At 46.9% G+C, this 21094-nt stretch overlaps 1 protein-coding gene across 1 annotated transcript in view; it reads right to left on the bottom strand.

Moving 5' to 3' along the window:
• The window catches only part of CDH13 (cadherin 13), a 981609-nt gene that overhangs the window by 521591 nt on the left and 438924 nt on the right, over positions 1-21094 (bottom strand). The window contains exon 4 of the mRNA XM_013056985.2: positions 13453-13569. Within this exon, the coding sequence (XP_012912439.2) occupies positions 13453-13569 (117 nt within the window). The remainder of the gene's footprint in view (positions 1-13452; positions 13570-21094) is intronic.

The following is a 21094-nucleotide window of genomic DNA, read 5'->3' as shown; positions in this document are numbered from 1 at the left end:
ATCTCCAACCAAATACTGTTGCTGCCCAAGACGGGTGACTGGCGGCTGCCGGGGCCGTCAGTGTCGCCCCTGCTCTGACTTTGTCAGGGAACAAGGCAGCATTGTAGCTCATGGCACCCCGACAAAGAGCTCATCACTGTAATTAAAGCAGAATCACGTGTCCTGCTGTTTGGTGCATCGTCTCCCTTCATGTGGACAAATAAGCTGGAGGAGCGGCATATGGAGGGAGACCAAAAATTGAATATAATATCCCCACGCTTACATCAGCAAGGGCAAGGAGGAGCACTTCCACAGTGCCTCCGTTTGCCACAGGACCATCTGCACGACAAACCCGCGGTGCCAGAGCGGGAGGCATCACGTTCCTGCCGCCGCTCTCCGGCAGTCTGCACGCGCCTCCGTCTCCACTGAACCCTCGGGTGGCATGGGGCGAGCCGGCCGGTAGCCGCTCCTTGTCAGACAGCAGGTCATCTCTACCAAAGTTGTGCATACGAGGATGCCGTTCTTGAAACAGACACCTGGCTGGGTGGAAGCTTCGGCTCTCGAAGCTGGAATCCCTAGCCCAGCTAATGAACTCATTCTGACAGCTGCGATCTTACATGATTTTTCGAGGGAAATTTCACCCTGAGCAGGGAAATTAAAAAAAAAAAAATAGACCAATAGCTGGGTGAGTGTGTCTCTTTTCACCTTCATTTTTCCTTTGACGGGACCGGGACACAGTATAAATGATATGACATCTGTAGGAAATAGATTATTTATTCAGTCCAAAAATTATGGTGCATCAGTGACGTTCTAGGCCCTGAATGTACAATTGTGAACAGACCAGATCTCCCGGTGCTTATACTTGAATTTCCTGCTGGATATGTGTTCTCAGATCTTCAGCTAGAGGAGAGACACTGGCAGATGGGGAGACTGGGTCACTGATTTTCAAACAAAAAAATTATCTTAGCATTCTGTCTGGACAATGCTAAAGTGAGCTAGTATCCCTTATTAGTACAGCAAGATATTGATAATATCAATATCAAGCAGGATATTGATAATACCAGTACACTTACTTGGTAACTTTCAATTTTGGAAGGGTGCACGCACATACATACAAGCCTATTCCTCCTAGAGAAAGCTTTGCAATTACTTCACACCTTTGTAGGCAGATTTTCGCCGGAAAGGGAAAGAAGAAGGGAGGGGCACACTGACAGAGCGTTTGCTACGGGGCCAGCACGGTCACCTAGGGGGTTTCATTTGGTCTTTCCCCAAAGGCGGACAGTAGGTGTTACTAGCCTCCCCTCACGTAAGAAACAGAACTCCTGTGGTTCAAGTGACCTGTCCAAAGGTGAAACAGCTGATCACCAGCAGGACAGAAACTGAAACCAAGTCTGTCTTATCCCATTTTTCTGAGTTTATAGCACAGGATTGGGACATGCATGGAGACTGGTTTCCCAGCCCATCGCAATCTGAAACCAGCAAATTCCAAGAACTAGTTAGTCTTATCAGGAGCGAGCAGAGGAACAGCAAGGATGAGGGACCACCGAGAGCACGTGGACGTGGAGAAAGAGACGAGGAAAGTAGGAAAAGTCCTGTGGAAACACACGGCAGAATGAAGCCACTCAACCCCGGCAGCGTATGACCCCACCGTGTGCCCCCAGTTTGGGATGGTGTAACATTTTCCCATCTGATAGTCAGAATAATAAAAACCATCTTTCTCTTAATATATGCATATGCTAACTTCAGTTTCCTTTAAGACACAGAACTACTGTAGGAAACATTACAGAGATAGTGGCATCCAAGTGGGTCACCTTATCAGAAACATTTTTGCTTTGGTTACCTGCGATATTGACCTACACGGGACCATTCTGTCCACAAAACAAAATACAGGAAGTGTCAACTCACAAAGGCCAAGAGTTACATATACTCACTTATGTATACTTATGCATAAATATATTATATTATATATATGAGTATATATGTGTGTGTGTGAGTATATACTTACATACTCCCATAGGATATTTAAATTTCTGAACCTTTCTCCAAATATCTTTCTTCTACCAAATTCATCATTTTATCCTCTTAACAGTAAATGATACAAAAAACTGATCTAAGAAAGGGAAAATTGTTTTTCTTAATCCCAAACTTAAAGGCTTTTGTTCTGCGTATGAAAGAATATATAGGTGCCTATAAGCAGAGATAAAGGTGGGTCCTTTCCTATTAGCCCAGTGTGGGGAGACCACTGGAATTGATCTTTTGACTACTCCTTCACTTACTCATTTATTCACTCAACACGTACTTATTGAGAACTTAATCTGTGTCAGACATAAGCTAGATGTTGAGGACAAAATAGGAACAACACAGGAAAACAACCAATACAGAGATTATCCTCTCCCAAATAGCCCATTTGGGTAATATAAGTCACTCTCCTCAAACAAAACAGGGGTTACACAGCTGGATCTTGCAGTGATTCATTCCCATTTCCTGGAGTTTGCACAAGGCTCTTTCTTCTTCAAAGGCTGGGTTGGTCCTGTAATGTGCTCTGACCTTGAGAGGGCACGGGGGCCATCAGCTGAACCCTTAGTGTTAGACCACCCTCTAAGAATGCTGCCAAAAGCAGTGAAAAGATAAGGGACAACATCAGTCTCAGTAGAATGGTGCTAGAGATGATGGGTCCCTGATATCAATCATGGTATGCCATGATTGAGTCTCCTAAAGACCTGGGAATTTTCCAGACTGGGCTCAAGTCTTCCCCAGGACAATAAAGGCTCAGAAGACCCAGTTGGGGCAAAAGGACACCAGGGTGAGGGGCAGAAGATTAGGACTTCTTACATCGTTTGACTTTAGATATAATTTTCCATCCTATTTATAAAGTTGGGCCATCTTTACACACACACACACACACACACACACATATATATATATATATTTGGGCCATCTCCAGGGTTCCTTCCAACTGTAACAGTCTATGATCTCTCTGAATTGAGAGATGGAGAAGATTAAAACATTAAGAGATATAAACATAACCAAAGAGTAGTATGAGCTTCAACGTGGATTTCCCTGACTTAGGAAGGGGACTAGGGGCCACTTCAGACCCTTGGTAGATCATTGGGTAAGTCAAATGAAGGGGTGTCTGGGTGGCTCAGTTGGTTAAGCAACTGCCTATGGCTCAGGTAATGATCCCAGAATCTTAGGATCAAATCCTTCAATGAGCTCCCTGCTTAGTGGGGAGTTTGCTTCTCCCTCTGGCCTCTCCCCATCTCCTGCTCTCTCTCTTTCAAATAAATAAGTAAAATCTTGTAAAAAAAAAAAAAGAATGTCAAATGAAGATCGATGAGCAAACTGTCTGTTCAACAATGGTGCATCCATGGGTCAGAACTCTTGGTCATTTACCATGTCACAAACCTTCCTATATCTGGGGAAAACATATTGTTAAGGGTCTTTGATACCATAAGCCTTGGGTCATTCCATTCCCAGAGGGCAGAAAGAGGGGGAAAATAAAAATCATGAAGTATTCTTAAGTCATTATTTATTTTGGTCCATGTCTTAAGAATTTTTGCACGATGGCTACTTAGTAATATTTCTAGGCGACAACAGAAGAAGGTGGGCTTTCAGTGTCCCAATAAAGAAGAAAAGGTTGTGACTGGATAGCACATTGTCAGTCATCAGGGAGAGGTGGGAAATCTTAGTATAAAGAAGTAGCAACCAAGTTCCTCCACGTGTCCATGGAGTTTGACCACAGACGAATCCATTATTATGATTACATTATTATCACTGTTATTATTATTATTATTATTATTATTCCAGTCCTACCCAAGGAAGGGCAGTTCAGATGTATGAAGGAATTCATCCTCACAGAGGGTTGAGAAACCACTATGGCTAATGTCTATATTTTTTAATAACATCTTGATCAGCAAATTAAAAAAGAGATTTGTTAGAAAATCCTTTGACTTGGTGTCTGTCTCTTGGGGTCCTAAACTTTTCATTCTTTGGCTTATAAAGTAACCTATTAGATTAATTAAAACCTGTTGAAAACAATGAAGTCTCCCTGACTTTGGCCAAGAATTCCCATAAAACTGGCGTAAACTGTCTGATCCTCATGATCTTGGGAGTGGGAGGAAGAAAGCTCTGTCACAGTGCCCACTCCCTTTGAATGGATACCAGAAGCCTGGACATACCGTATCATGGCATATTCATTTTATATCTTCATATCATGAAGATCAACACAGATGGAGAACCAGTGACGTCCTCCAATCCTTGAGGGTGAAGGCAACAGGCTCTGGTGTGATCCAAAGACATGGAATGGGCCACTGTTATGGCTAATACTGACAGCTGTCACTACTGAGTCAGAGAGAAACTGGATATATTTTTCATTAGAAAAAAAAATAAACAAATATGCCACCCACCCTGTTCCCACAATTCATTGTAGAGGCAGAAGAATGGGTTTAAAGCTCAGCTTCTCTAGAACCCATTTGGGCAACTGTTTGGCAGAATCCACTAAAACGGACCCAATAATCCCACGGTTAGGTATATACCCAACAGAAATATGTGTATATGTTCACGTCAAATACTATTTGTAATGGCCCCAAACTGGAAATGATCCAAATTTGCCTCCAGAGTAGAAAGGAGAGAGGGTGGTGTATTTAGGAAATGTGATACTATACATCTGTGATTCTATAGATGTACCTGACAAGAAAGACCGATCTCACCAGTGTAATGCTGAGCAAGAAAATTTAAAAAGCACAAAATATGTGCTGGGTGATTCCATTTATATTAGGTACCAAATGGTGAAACTAACTCATGGTGATAGAGGGGAGGGCTGGTTATCCTGGGGGGATGTGGGGTTCGTGCCTGGAAGGTAACACGAAGGGGCCTCTGGGGGCTGGTCATTTTGTGATCTGAGTGCTGAGTTCATGGGCATATCCTGTCTACTAAAAAAAATCATGGCGTTGGACACTTACGATTTTGCACTTTGGCATCTATATATTACCCTTCAATAAAGAGTTTTACAAATCCTAGTTCCACTGCTCTGAGGCATCAGAGAAGTCCTCTAATCACTCCATGTCCTCCTCTGTAGAGGCCATGGGAACGAATTCCTCTGCGTGGAATTCGTGACGGGACCCACAATGCACAGAGCACAATGTACTTCTGGTCGGGTGTCACTTCTGTCAGTCGGAGAGGGGGGCAGCCCCAGTGAGGTTGTCTCTAAGGATGGGAAGGGGAATGTCAGAGAGCTGGTGGGGAACCGCAGGCGGAACCGGGAGCTGCTGGTGTTTTCCTCACCTTCCCAAGCACGCGTGGAACATATATTTCCAATGAGCTGTGTTGTTAATCCTCAGCAAGGCTGAGGAGGTACTGCCCCCGATGAAAGCTGCACAGCATAACGAGAACAAAGATGTTCTAGACCTAGGGAGTAGAAGTGGGGGGTGCCAGATGGGTGGAGAATACATCGGAGCAGGGGCAGAGTGGATTCAAGCGTGCCTCGGGGAGGAGAGAGTCCGTCAGAGGGCTGTTTCCCAAGAGACGTTGTTAAACCAGCCCTTGGCTTTTGGATTCGAGTTTCATATCAGGTAACTATAGAGAATATATCTATATGCTACGTGTATGAATAATACATATACATACATGTACACATGTGCCCGAGTGCATACACATCTATGCAAAGATTTATTAATGGTGGCGGTCACAGCAATACGATTTACCACCAGGAGATGCTAGAGGGAAACCGCTGGATGCCACTCACGGCGGATGCTATGCGGGTTTTAACCATTTCGTCTAATGCGCTCCTTTGGTCGTTGGTCAATCATGCGGCATCCTCCTCAAGATAATATTTTAAGTGCAAAACAAATAAACATTGGAAAACCAAGAGAACAGGTCTACCCGTGGACCCCCTTGGGATCTGTAGACCCGACATGAAGAACCCCATGCAGCCTTTCAAAATGCCACCAAAGAAGGACGTTTGAAGACACGAAAGATGTTTCTGAGATGTTGGTGAGTAGGACTTCGGGGAATACAAGATGGCCCTGGGTGGGTACTGGGTGTTTAGGATAAAGTCTATCAAAGTGTGGGCCACAGAACCGGGAGCATCAGCAGCCCGAGGGGTGCGTGTGAGGACGGTGAGCTCTGAGGCCTCACTCCGGCCCTGGGGAACCCACACGTTTGACGGGATGAGGGCAGGGAACCTGTGCTCTCACTAATTCGTATGCACTTTAGAGACTGAGAAGTACTGCTCTGAGGCCAACAGGAGTTACCTCAGGTTTGGAGGGACGGATGTTGGGGAGATTTTTTTTTATAGTGTTTATTGTTAAGTATATATTTTTCTTTAAAGTTTTTATAATGAACATTTATTATTTTTAAAATAAGAAAAAAATTATAAAGACAGAAAGAAAAGCCAGATTTATTCCGTGGTACATTGGGAATGATTTCCAGATGCAAATAACAAAATAAAAGCACCACTTGCGAGGAATTTCAAGTTGTCAAATAAATGAACTAAAAATTGAGCAACACAGAGCCTGTGAATTGTGTATACTAATGCCTAGCCAAACATCAGCATTCAAAGGAGAAATTACTAAGAAGAAATGTATTTAGAGTGAATTCAAGGCTAGAAGGCCAACAGTGAACACAGCTGTTATGCATTTCTGAGCTGGAGGGAAAAAAAAAAAAAAAAAAAAAACGATTTCAAAGCCACAGCCAGGAATGCCTGAACTAAAATCAGGAGGCACGGATCTGGCAGGATCTGTGCTCATATCTGTGCTCACGGCGAAGGGGCATCTGAAAGTCTGGTGTCCCACACACCTTGCTGGTGCAAAGGGAATCCAGTCACCAGAAGACCGGCGGAGGGGTCCAGCCTATCTGTGCAACTCTGCACAACACACAGAAAGATCTGTCTGCCCTGGGAGCACTCCTGTCTCCCCTGGGAGCACTCCCTTCTTGCCCCATGAAGGGCTGCTCAGCAGCCTCAGTGAAGAGTGAACTTGAGCGAGGAGGATACAGCAGGCCCGCTGGTGTCATGGAAGGTCTACTGCCCCACAGCTCAAGCCTCCATCCAGGTGACATGGTCAGCATCCCACCAAGGCACAATGTTCCCAGCTAAGGGGGGTCTTCCTCCACCCCCCTTCCTCTCCATCCAACACTCATCACCAAGGCTGCCCAGCTCTTGACTCAATGTCTTCTCTCCTGTCACCCGCCGCTTCCGGACCCAGGTTCCCTGCACTGCCCACCTGCTGCAGTCACTGCCTCCATCCAGGCCTCTCTGCTTCTGGTTCTCCCAGCCTACAGGGGTGACCCCGCATCCTGCCACCAGACTGGTCTTCCACAAATTACAGATCTGGTCCTGTCAGCCCCATTCAGTTATTCTAGACTGTCCAGATGCACGATGCTCTCTCTTGGCGCTAGATGTTGGATCACGCTCTTCCCAATGCCTAGAGAATTCTCTCCATCCCAACTTTACCTTGCCTACTGGTATGCAGCCACTTGGGACTTCTCTTGGGAATTATGTTCTCTGTCTTCTCCAGTTCTCCACACTTCCACGGCTCCCGATCATGGTCTCATCTGCCTGTTTACAGGTCTGTGTCTTCCGTAGTTCCGTGTCATTTGAGGGAGAACGCACGGGCAATAGCCAATGCAGTGTCTGGCCTATAGTAGTCGCCCAATAAATATTTCTGAGTTAATTCATTAATTCAGGCTCAGTTTTTCCACCTAGGAAGAGTATTTGCCTACCCAAAAGGCCTAAGCTGGGGCCCTTCCTCATCTCCAGATCCAAACACCCGGTGTGAGCCACCCACGGGCGGACCATTTAAACTTGCAACAAAGGGTGTTTGTGTCCAAGATTTTCCCCATTTCTGCACATAGAGGCAGGCCCAGCCCCACAATGAAGTGTCTCCCCTATAACCTCACTCAGAAGCCAGGGTTAGTTCTAAGCTAGAAAAGGAAATAAAGGTGAGTTCTTCCTTCCTCCCTCCGTGTCTTCAGAAAACTGTGGATGGGCCTGATTCTGACTCCATCCGGCTCTGCCTCCATCCTCTTCAGAGCTGGGATGAGAGGTCTGACCACAGAAGGGCCAGTCCATTCCCCACAGCACCTTGGGCCCTCGCCTTCACAGCCCTTATCAGCTGAGTCAGCTGTGGCCTCCTCGCTGAGAAAAACGGGTGGTGATATCTCTTAATTACACCAAAGATAGCCCTTTCAGCTTCCACTTTTCTTCTCGTGGCTCCTTTGAACAGGGTTGTCAGTAGACATCCCAACAACAAACCAACAAATGTGGCCTCTGAAAGCAGTCCACGGCTCTCCCTGCCTGGTGAAGAAAGCAGTTTTCTGCTTGTCAGCATGTGGTCTTTTTGTTCAACTAAGACATGACCCCCAGCCTTGACTCAGTGTCCAAACATGCATGTCAAGTAGCTGTTTGTGAGGTTAACCTCATGGCTCCACACTTCGCAGAGGATTTTCTCTCTCCCTTCTTCATTTGCCACGTAGAATTGAGACAACTGTGATGGAACTTGTCAGCCCCCAGAGATGGACTTGGGATTTTTGTGCAGAGGAGCAGAGGTGTGGCCGAACTAAAAGAGCCCAGGTTCAAGGTCTGCTTCTCCTTTGCCCTGGCTGTGTGGCCTGAGACAAGGCACCTAATGTGATGCAAGGAGTAGAATGATCCCAAATGACCCCTGGTGCTCACCTTGGATGAGAAACCCCAGGTAGATGGGTAAACCACTTCCACAAGCTGGAAGTTCTACTCCAGCATGGCTCCCCATGAGGCCAGGGCATTCTCTGACCCACCCGGCCTCCCTTTCTGTAGGTCGGTGGCAAGCCGATGCTAGCTCGGGCTTCTTTGTGAAAGTCAGGTGTTAAATATTCAAGAGGTTTGCAAGTCAGTAGCTTGAAATTGGTCACTGTAAGAATACTTTCACCGAAGGAAGGGCAAACATTACTAATTGGGTCTTCCCTCCCCCTGCAAGAGCCTGTGGAATCGTAGACAATGTCTATAAATCTGGGTACCTGTGCTCAGGCTGCTGGACACCCCCAAAATTTGATTATCTGTCTACTGAAAGATCGTAGTCAAGCTGGCCTAAGACGGGGGAACTGTGGCAGCTGAGGGCCTCTCTGGCAAACCTAGACGGTGTTCAGCTCTCTGCCCAGGCCCTGGCATATCTCTCCTTAAGATGATGGGATTTTCATTTTTGGCTGACCCCTGGCTTCTACATGTTCTCTTTCTCCAATAAAACCTATTCCTTACCCCACGCCATGTGCTGTTTTGAAATCCATCCAGACCCCTGAGTCATGGCACGTGGTAATGCAGAAGGAGCTCAGCTTACACGACAACTCTGTTTACACCTGTCCTGCATGATTCCTAGCCTCGGTTCCTCAGTGGCACAATGGGCATCTAGTACTGACTTCCTGAGGGTGTGTGTGGGAGTCCAGTGACAAATCACGTGGGCATGCTGTGCAAACAGCAAAGGCCCACAGGGACTCCACATTCACACATGGCACAGTACCAAGCTTGGTGACTGGCCCTCAAGACTCCTAGGTTTGGGTCTTTGCATCGCCACTCTTGTAACTGAGTAAACTCAGGCACGTTGCTTCAGGTCTCTGATTTCAGTTTCCCCATCTGAGAAGTGGGTACAATACTTTGTGGGGTTGTCCTAAGAACTAACCAGGAATTCAGTTGGGGTGGGGGGGGGGCCATGACTGGCTTAGATCCCGACACTTACTAGATGTTGGAGATGCTAGCTGAATTCAGAGACTCTTCAACTCTCCTGTCTCCAGGGTGCTAATTCAAGCTGAAATGCCAGATCCTTTAATGTTCACGAATAATTAAATATAAATTCAGTCCGAGGCCAAATGTACATAACGATAAAGCCCTGGGAATCTTTCAAATTGAGAACTGAAAGGGTGATAAACTCAGGGCTAAAAATATTGCTTCCTCCATAGGCTCCGATGCCTTTATTTGCCGGAGGTATATCATGGAGGGCATTTTTGCATATGTATGTATTTGGCAAACAACCAAAACAACTCAATTATGTTTTATCATTAATTAAATTTTACAGAAAGAGGGCAACATTTGCTAATGGTGAATATATGCTTTTATTAGACTTTGTCAGAATAACTTGAAATTAAGTCTGTTCGGTTGTGAGTAAAGTTTTGAGGTTTTTTTTTTTAATTTCAGTGGCTTTTAAATATTGTATGTATGAACAAATATGGGAATACAGCCTCGCTCTCCCTCTCTCTCCCCTACCCCCACACATCCCACACATAACCCATCAACATCATCTCCCACAATCTGCTAGGGATACTTATGTGACCTGACATAATGGTTGACCTGCTAGCCTCACAGCCATTGTGGAAAATTAAAATTTGCTAGAAATATCCGGGCCGATCATATAATGGTCTATTAATTCCATTCTAACAACAAATGGGGCTGTGATCACTTCAATCCGTAACCAGTGAATGCCTTGTCCAACCAGCCATGGGCCTAACCAGGATTCAAGTCGAAGAATATTTGGGTCCCTCCTGGGTGTTAGGCTGCGTGCTGTATCACTACACTTGAGGAGTTACAGTTAATACAAAGATAAGAAAAATACAAAAGAAACTGTCTTGCTGTTCCAATTGTGTTACATGAGCACAAAGAGGTCCAAACAATGTATAAAGGAGATCAAACAAAAATTCCCAGGGGGAGACTCTATCAAAAATGGGCTCTGGCTCACACTGCCCAAGAGAAATACAGTTTGAGCTAAATAAATACTTAAAAATTTTTTGGTAGCCACATAACAAATGAAGCCAAAAAAAAAAAAAAAAAAACAACAAAAAAAGAGAGATTAATTTGAATCACACCAATGTATCCAAAATGTTTTTACCTCAACAGGGCTCGAGTATAGGGATAAACAGTGAGGTATTTTCTGCTCTTTGTGAGTTTGTACTACATTTTTGAAATCCTGTGTTTACAACACATTTACGTATCAATTTAGATATTATATTTCCATGAAAAGCATCTGACCTGTACTAAGATGAAAATTTAAGTTAAAAAGGTAGATTTCACATGGGAAGTTGTTCCAATAACCGAATCAAACAGTTTTAAAGTTTAAACTAACATCAGCTAAAATTAGATAAAATCTAAAAATGCAGCTCCCTGGTTGCCCTGGCTACACGTCAGGTGCTCCAAGGCCACGTGTGGTTAGTGGCTATGATGCTGGGCAGTGTGCACAGAAATTTCTGGGAGGGTGTACATGGTCCACTAGGCAGTGAGGACATGTATGTAAATACACACATGCCCCGTGGAGAAAGGATGAAGGGGGTGTGTCCCAGGAAGAGGAAAGGGTTCAAAGTCATAGAAATAGGACAGGTGTATATACCCGTGGGCTTGCTGAATGTAGAAATAACCTGGGCTAGTCAGTTCAACAAGAATTTTTGACTATTGAGCTCTGGACATGTTGGTCTCTCACATTCAGATTTCTATTCTACAGACCAGCCAGGACTAAGTTGTAGTTATTGAGCAACTTGGCTAGTTGTTTTTAAAAGGAGAAATGAAACAGCTGTAAATTTCTGGAAAGCGGCATGTAGTCAGACTTGAATAAAAAAAGTGAAACAGTGGATTTTAAAAGGGGTGGAGGGCTGATGGGGGCTACCCAGAATGAGTCAGGCAGTACGATGGGGCTGAGTCAACGTTTCAGTGGGAGGGTAAGATGCGGCAGTACTGGGGGTCCAGTTCCAGAATTCTAGCCCGGCTTCTGAGGACAGAGCTTGGCACCCATGGGTTCTCAAAGTGATGTGAATGACTCTTAAACGGAATAAAGCAGATTCAATTTTGAGACACCAGATTCCTTGGCACCTGTTCGCATAGGTGGGCATAAGCAGGGAGGTATAGATCACCTGGATGTGGGGAGAACCCTAATAAATCATTTGCTCGGAATTCTGAGGAATATTAGGAACTGCCATAAATTATCCTCATGTATGACTTGCATTCGTGACACAGCCAAAGCAGAGTCCTGGTTGAGTGGTTTTCATGATTTGGTCTAATGATCTATGTTGATTCCCCTTATGGAAAGCGCATGGTCCAATTACATATTTCTTCCATTCTGGGTTAAAGATGTCCTTCTAAAGGCCCATTCTACCAATTTATAGGGGATATAAAAAAAGGATTTTCAGTAAAATGTACTTTCATTGGTTTTGATGAAAAGGGTTTGTGATGAAAGTAGAATCTCTAATAAGCATTTCATAAATGACTTGTCTTTCAAACTTAATATAAAACAGAATAAAATACGTCTCCCAAAGACCTCCTGGCTGCCTCACAGATTTAAAGTCCCCTGCTCTCAATCAATCAGACCCAAGAACTCAAAAATCTCTAAAGACGCAATCAAATATTTATCAGTGAAAGTTGGTAAAACTAAGAAATTATTTATGGTCCAAATTTTGAAATAGTCACACTTTGAAGGGGGAGGGGAAAAGCACATGTTGGGAACTACACATCTCTCTTTAGGGCATCTGCCCACAGATCCTCGCTGCCATCTGGAATTCAGAAGCAGGAAGGACATCACAGGTTTGAGGCAGTGTGTTCACAATTGGGTCTTTAGCCTGTTTTTCAGAAGCACTGAGAGAGATGATGGAAAAGCAGTCTCCGAATTCTAGTAATTTAGCCACTTACCAACGAATTAATTATTTGGAAGATAAATAAATTATGCATCAGCCAAAACTCTGTCTGACCCTTAGAGCTCCCCGTGTGGCCCTTCTGTCAATATACAGTTCTACATGGCACAGCCTCAGCTAAGAACTCTTCCCAAACCCCGACCCCCTGAGAGTGGATTCACTCCCACATCCTGCTTTTGATGCCTTCACTCTGTAGTATGAGTCTCGTTTCTTTCAAGGAACTCAGGTGGTGACAAAATATGACAAAAAGAAAAAAGAAGAAAGAAAGCAAGCAAGACATAGACACTTAAGGTTCCATCCATCCTCCTGAAGCTCAAGACAAACAAACAAACAAAAAAATAATTTTGTGGCGGCATGCCAATTCCTGTGTGACTCTCTCTCTCCCTCTTTCTTGAATAAATAAATAAATCTTTAAAAATAAAAGAAGGAAAAGAAAACTAGGATCTAAATTAAAAAGGCCATGGATGATCACACTGCTGTACTAGTAGTGTAGAGAGTATTGGGCTGGTGACCTGGACATGATCTTAAAAGCCATGAGGCTATTTAACCAATGACATCTCCCAGACACAACTTTAGCACTGTTATCTGCCACGTAGCTCTCCAAAGCATGATATTCAAAGACGTTATTATTGGGTTTTTTTGTAAATGCTTTTTTGTTGTTGTTATTTGATGGCCTTTTGTCACTCTCTTATTGGCAAAACCATCTGGCTAGTTACCATAGAGTAATAAAGACCGATTTCAGGGGGCCACCAAGACAATCACAGTCAGTCTGCCTCGAGTATGCGCTCCTCTTCATAAAAACATGCCTTTGTTTTGTCATTTGTCTTTTGTCTGACTTACCTTGCCAACATCTCGTGGGAAAGGTTGTCTCTGATTCTCTGGAATTAAAATGGGAGATACCACAATGGACCTCTTTTGTCTTGGGACAGGAGAAGTTCTTGCAAATTTAAATATATCCTAAAAGAGAAAACAACAAAACCAGTTGACTAAAATCCCCCATGGAGAGAATGTATGAGTCTGCTCTGAGCTATAGTTCCTTTGTTGTGAAAGCATACAGCTGTTTGGACATTGTTAATTTTATTCTATCAAACCTCATTAGCGTTAGCAAGTACATCGTTAGAATCATAGTAAAGCTGACATTGTGATTCACAATAACTATCATTAAGCTCTTTAATCCCATCTTCTGAATCATTCTATTCCTCATGTCTGTGTTGATTTATATGCCCTTCAGTGTTTGTAGATTCCAGCTCTTAATCTGCCCAGCGAGGAGACTACTCACCTGGTCACTAACCCACAAAACCCGCTGGATATAAAAGTGACTCTCCTCATGGCCAACTGCAAGGTCCTTACACTCACAAATGAACAGAGATGAAGGGGTAGTCACAGAAGTCCAGACGAGGTCAGGCATTATGGGGACTCCTGGTGGATGTTTTCTCGAGGACTCTTCATTGTAACTGTTGGGATGCACTACCAATATGCTCAAAACTTTGACGACTAGAACAACACTGTCCAATTTCTGCCTTATCTGTAATTTACCTATTCAATGACACAAATATGTGCCAAAGAGGAAACTTTGTATCATAATTTAAGTGAAGTGATGAAGTGCCAGTATTGCTTTCCATAAAAAGCAGGAAACCATGAAAATAAACATATTAGAGACCGAATGAAGGTATTCTATTCGAAGTGGAAACTTGAGGGCAAAAATAAGCTCCTCTTTGTCTTTTTAAATTTTAAAAAAAGATTTATGTATTGATTTGAGAGAGGTCAGGGAGGGGCAGAGAGTCTCGAGCAGAATCCTTGCTGAGAGCAGAGCCCGATGTGGGGCTCGATCTCACCACCCTGAGATCAGGACCTGAGTTGAAACCCAGCATCTGATGCTCAGCCAACCACAGCACCCCGGTGCCCCAAAGATCTTCTTTTTAACAAGGAGAAAAGAAAGGCGTAGTGGGGCATGAAAAGGTTGTTAGCACCAAGCTGAGGATTTCCCCCTGATCTGATCAGAGAACTGAAAAGGGAATATCATGTTCAGTACATAAACCAGTCTCGGTCCATGCTACCTGCTCACCGAAATTATGTTATATACCATCAAATGTAAGCATCTCAAACTTTGGACAACACGTCCCTCCCAAAATCATGTGGCAAATGGTATTTAAATACCATCACTGATCCACGCCCCGCAAATGTATGCGTGTATATGTATGCGTGTGTGTGCGTGTATGTGTGTGTTTTAAAGGAAAATCTATATAAGAAAAGTTAAACAGGAAGCCAGACCAACTAAGGCTAAGAAGGCTTCTATAATTTTTCTCTAGATTTTGGTGGAAGTGTAATTTGATGGTCCTCTTGTGGAAAGCAATCAGGCAATATTTATTGGAAATCTTACAAATGTACATAGCCCTTCACCTGGTAATATCAGCCCTAGGAATACATTCAAATGCTAAATTCGAGAGAAGAATAAAATAGCATGCAGAAATGTATTCAGCAAGACATTATTTATAAAGGGTAAGAATGGTAAACAACCCAAATGTTCAATGCGAGGCGAAGTTGAATTGGGGCCCATCAGCAGGAGACACTCTTAGATAGTTAGCAGTAATGCCGTCTAGAGGAGCAGGTTCTAACCACGAGTACCACCTTCGGCTGCGTCCACAATCGCCAGCACAGACTACTCTCATTATAACAATTTCTCACGTGTGCCCTGGACAATCCGCTGGGCACATTACACGTGTCCACTCTCATATGTGCAATTAAGTTCTCAAGTAAACCTTATCCCTCCTCGACTAACGAGGAGTACCAAGTTCAGAGAGACGATGCGACTTGCTCGATGCAGAAGCTAGCAGGGAGAATACGTAGGATAAAATACGTAGGGAAGCACAGGACGGCATATTGGGCACCTCCTATCTTACATAAACTATAGGGAGCGTAGAAGAATAACATTTAAAATCTCGATGCATGAGTGCAAATAAAGACTATTTGGTTTCTGGGAAGACCGAATAATTACTATTCAGGTAAAGACAGAAAACTGGAGGGGTGTGTGTGTAATGGAGGGAAAATAGCAAGGGTTGGAACTGTAACAACAAACCCACGCGCGTCCAACCAACCACCACCAACAAAATAAGGCAGCCCCTCCCCTGCCCCCAGGCAAAATGCAGCAAAGAGAAGGACAGAATGGAACAAACAATGGTAAGACAATGAAAAGCACAGTGGATTATATCCGGGGAACGGTGATGTGCACAACATCTGTGAAGATTCTGTCGGTTTGCAGAGGGAATGACAAAGGAATAGAAAATATGTAAAATACGTACAACATATGAATCTCATTTACAATGAAAGAAATCTTGAGGTTTAGATGAGAGAATGCCTCAGCAAGCACTAGGAAAAGACTTAAAGTTCGATGCAGGTAGGAAGAATGGGTGATTTGGCCCCGTGACCCGGCAAAGGCAGGCTTCGGTTCATGATGACAATATGTGTAGATGTCTCGAAAGTCACAAAAAAGCACACCGTGTCATCAAGCACAAACTTCCCACTGTTTATAGTAGAGGGCTGATGGGTGTTTGCAGGTCTGTGGATGGGTGAGAGTTTTGTCCTCATGGGGACCAAGGGGGTCAGGCTCCTGAGTCCCCGTCCCTAGAGCTGGTGGCCTCCCCGCTCACCAGGGAGCCAAGCCTGCGGTGGCTAGTCCCTGTCCCCAGCTCTCATGGCATCCCAGAAGCTTAGTAACCGCTGTGTCAGCCCTTGGGTCTTAAGTGCCTAAGAAAAGACGCAGGCAGCCCTGAGCCTCAGAATGGCAGCAGCACATGTGCAAGGGAGCGGGGTAGAGGTGGGAACGGCTGATTTGAGAGACACTTCCGAGTGCATCAGAGAGCTCTCCACGGTGGGCACAGTCAGGAGTCCCGGGACCGGGCCGTGCTGTGTCTCCCAGCCATTTGCTTTACGATGACAAGGACCTCAGTAACTATTTGTCCTTGGCTGTGTTTTCATGTCAGCGGCTCTGTTTTTGTTTTTGTCTGTGACTTATGTGTAAATCTACAACTACGTGTTTGTAGACAGATGCCTACCTCGATCCTTGCCTCCGCATCTAACTTTGATCAGGTCTGTGCTAAACGGCTTGCTTGCGGGCTCTGAAGCCGCGTGTTTCCGTGTGACGGGGACAGCGTAGGAGCCAGAGCATCGGATGTGACTGACAATCATACACCTTGTGCAGATCTAGATGGGCGTGCTGTGCGATCGTGTTTATGCCCGACGGTGAGCGCTTGTATCTGTCAGTCCGGGGTGGGAAGCCTCTGAGCGCACCAGGCTGGGGGGAACCTCAAGAAAGCCGAGGGGATAAAACGAATGTGACCGACCGAGGAGCTGCTTCGAGAAGTGGAAGAAGCTTCTAGAAGGAGAAGAGACAGGATGTGGGAAAGAGTGGAACATCAGGGTAAAGGAGCGGCCGTGTAAGGATTTCCTGATTTCTGATGTAGCCGTTACCCAGACAGCGGGCAAAGAGGAAAAAAACAAAACAAAACAAAACAAAACAGCGGTTCTGGGCACAGGTGCTGTGTGCGGGCGACTGTGGGGCTGTTGGGCATCCAGCAGAGACTTCTGGAGGGCACGTAAAGTGTTGTCTTTGGGAGGGAGCGATGAATGAGGGAGAGAGATGTCACCGTCACCCACGGACGAGGGGAGCCGGGTGGGAGGGAGACGCTGATACCGCCCGGGTTACGTCGAGAGAGAAAAGGGAGGGGCTCAACCATTGGACGGGTTTCTAAAAGGCCAGTAAAAGCCCCGGAAAGGTTAGGTGGCGGCACAAAGGAGGGAACCAGAAGGATGAAGAGATGACAATGTCAAGCAGGACGGGGCGCGTGGCCGCATCACAGAACGCAGACGTCCTCCAAAAAGCCAGATACCGTAAGGAGCCCGTTGGGCTGGACAAGGAGTGGGTATTGATGTTAGAAAGAGCAGCGTCGCGGCGTGTTAGGGTCGCGAGTCAGAGGGATCCATGAGAAGCGGGGGCTCTGGTGCCGAAGGAAAGGGGAGACGCGGGAAGAAGTCTGTCCCGTGAAAGGGGAGGCCAGGCGGTGTGCTGGGAGCGCCGAGGAAAGGGCTCGCGGGAGGAAGCCACCGCGGGGGGGTGAGCGCAGGGGACAAGGGATGGGGGCGCGTGCCCACGGGGGGGGGGGGTGGACAGGAGTGGCTCCGCAGCTGTCAGCCCAGGTGGGGAGGACGTTAACTGCCTTCCCCGAGGACAGAGAGAGGTTAAGGGGGATTTCTCATCTGTAAAGGAGGGCAGAGAAGTGAACAGTGGGCTTTATCAATACCGGGACAGGGATTCGAGGACATGAGGACAAGCCGCTCAGTCCCTTCTGTGCGTGAGTCATTCAGCCGTTGGTGGTTTAAGGCCTGATCTTAACACAGACACACGTGACACAGCCTCCTCTAGATTCCCAGGTTCTCCAGACACCCGCACGCTACCATCAAAGTTCTCACCAGCAGCAAACGCGTATGCACACCTGCACGTACACACACACACACACACACACACACTCATGGATAGTTACACATACAACAGCCTCACATGACAAGCCTAAACCCAAGGACACATGGGACACACACACCACACCTTCCTGCTTCAAACAGAGGCAGTTTTCTCAGCCACGGGGACACTCACGCGGGCGTGAGCCTCCCGTGGGACCCTCCCCGTGGCCCCGAAGTTGCTGGACGATGATCTTCTGCATCCGAGAGCCTGGCCCAGGAGGTGGAGGTCTGCAGCAGCCTCGTCCAATCTCGCTCAAGGCAAAGGGGCAGAACCGTGTCCTGGGGGAGACTCGCTCATGCAGGACTTTACCACAGGGGAACTCTCCCCCTTCCAGAACGTCTGGCATCTCCTGGGGACTCGCTGGAGCCTTTGTCTTTCTGTTGTAGGGTGTCTGGGTTTACAGCCCCATTTGCTTTCTTCTCTGCTTCTCAATCTCAGGGGAGACTGGCGGTGTGTCAGAAGGAAGTTTCACACTCCCCGAGGGTGTCACGTCACACAGTGGAGATGGCATGCTGGAAATGGAGGGGGGGACCCCAGTCACCGTGGCCAGGGCAGGGGCTGGGGGCCGGGGAAGGAGGAACGAAGCGAAAAATGTGAAAAGGGGAGGAAGACGGGATTCATATCCATCCATCCATTCATTCATTCACTCACTCATTCACTCATTTCTTCAAATGCTTCCCGTGGAGCCTTCCTCTCTGCTGGGAGTCTTTCTAAGCATCTGGGAAAGTCCGGGGATCAAGAGAAACCTGGGCCCTGGGCAGCTCCCCTTCTGGAGCGGGGAGCGAGGCGAGCGGACCAGTGGCCTGGAGCACCAACAAGCGGGGGGGCCTGAGGGTGTGCAGGGGGGCGGCTGCTGAGGTTTTCATCAGGAAGGCGGCGGGCAGCCGGAGGGAGGCGGCCTGCTTGGCCAGAGCACGGGGAGGAGCACAGGGAGCAGCACGGGGCGGAGACCTTCTTGGACTGTGAAAGGGATCTGAGAAGCTGGCGGGCTGCCCTGTAGCCCACAGCGGGGCCTCTGGCTTCTATTTTGCATGAGGTGTGAGTCTTGGGGGTAGAGGTTTAAGCGGAGATGTGACAGGAGCCCACTTACAATTCAAAAGACACATATGCAGGCCGCTGTGTGGGGAACAGACTTATGGGGGGAACGAGAGGTTGCTCATTTGTCGCATTTCTACCTTTTCCCAACCCGACCTCCACAGGGCAAGAGGTTCCTGGGAAAATGCACGTCTGAGTATTTGATCTGGGGAAAGGCAGAGCCGGAGTCGGTGTGCTTTCTTCCTTCCCACGGCATGCTGAAAGTCTTCTCGAGGTAGAATTTAAGTACCATCCAATTCACCCATTTTCATGTGACGATCAGGACATTTCCAGAGTTGAGCCATCATCACCGCCAGCTTATCGTAGAACATTTGCATCACTCTGAAGGAGAGCCGGTGCCCACAGGCTACCCCAGCTCTGCGTTCTCTCTGTACACATCTGCCTTCTCCCTACATTTCAGAAAAGGGAATCACAATACACTTCCACAGTGTGGACTTGCCTCGATGGTGGGAGGACCGTGACGGAGAAAGGGACGGAGCCGACACCCAGGGTCCCTCCCACCGCACTTGGGGTGGACGCCACCCCAAGAAAGCAGTGAGATTTGAGAGGAACAACCCTATTCCCTTCACCCCGAACCTAAGGCCAGAAAGTAGTGTGGACCTGTCTTGCCACCTGTCAGAGGATCTCCCTGAGCCAATACTCACACGGGCTGGAAGGGACCAGAGGACTCGGGCCTGGCGTCCCCCAGTCCTTGTTCTTGTATCGGGTAATAAACGAGAGGGAGAAACAGCCCCAACTCAGGGACGAAGCCACAAACGTCTGCCTTTGTTCTCTCTCCTACCGCTGTGAGTTCTGGCAAAGTCCTGTGCTGGGAGGAGAGATTTCGTTAAGGCGACGCACTGCAGGAGCGCAGAACAAGCGAGCGCCGCGCCACCCGAGACCTGGTGGTCCGCCGGGCCCTGGGCGTGGACAGTGTTGGAGATCACGGTGGGAAGGTCAGGTGTACTGCTGGGCCGAGAGGGGCCTTTACGGAGTTCATGCGAACGGGTGATGTTTTGGGGGTTTGAATGGCACGTCCGGTTAAAGGATCCTGAAGATTATTCCTTTGGAGGGTTTGAAGTCTGCATTCCAAACTGTAGTCACCTGGCCTGTTCCTTTCTCATCTTTCTAAGCCAAAGATTTACTTGGCAACCTTGTCCTGGACTCACCAGGCCCGTGTAGCAAAGACTGCCATTTACAGAGTAGGGACGAGCCGGGTACCACGCTGGGCACCGGTACCAGTGTCCCATTTAACCCATCCCACAGCTCCTAGGTAGAACCACTACGCCTATTGGCATGAGGCTCAAAGATGCAACCGACTTCCCCAAAGTCACTTAGGTCTTGATCGAAGCACGGGGGAACCCTGGCATCTGCGGCTCAGGACCCCTGCTCTACGCACGATGCTGCTGTCTCCACAGGCCCAGCCGGTGCCCACCTTGACCAGGAGGCCTGCGTCCGCACAGAGCTCCTTGGCCCTGTTTACCTGAGTATACTGCAGAATCACGACTCTGCGTGTGCCGAGGATAGACCACACATCTCTGGCAGCCTCTGGCTAGAAGGATCAGCTACTGATACTGCAGGGGGACAACTTAATTGTCTGCAAATTTCTGCAAATGAATGGAACTGCAGAAATCAATCTCCAATTTATTCCATTTTTGCAGCTGATCTCATGGCACTGCAAGCTGCCAGGAGGAGGGTTCTCTGCCCCTCTGTTCCCATTCTGCATTCAATCAGAGGCACCGTTCCGCCAGCTTTGCTGTACCTGGGGCGAGACTTAAAATTTGCTTTATTAACTCCTGGGGCTGAAGTTTGCCTACTTAAGGAAGAAACAATCAACAAACATCAAACTTTCGGCAGCGAACGCGGGAGGCTTGAGAGCCGGGACTCTGAGGA

This window comes from Mustela putorius, unplaced genomic scaffold (genome assembly GCF_011764305.1).
Source record: "Mustela putorius furo isolate JIRA1106 unplaced genomic scaffold, ASM1176430v1.1 tig00000174_pilon_pilon_pilon, whole genome shotgun sequence".
NCBI lineage: Eukaryota > Metazoa > Chordata > Mammalia > Carnivora > Mustelidae > Mustela > Mustela putorius.
This window is presented reverse-complemented; position numbering and strand designations above follow the sequence as displayed.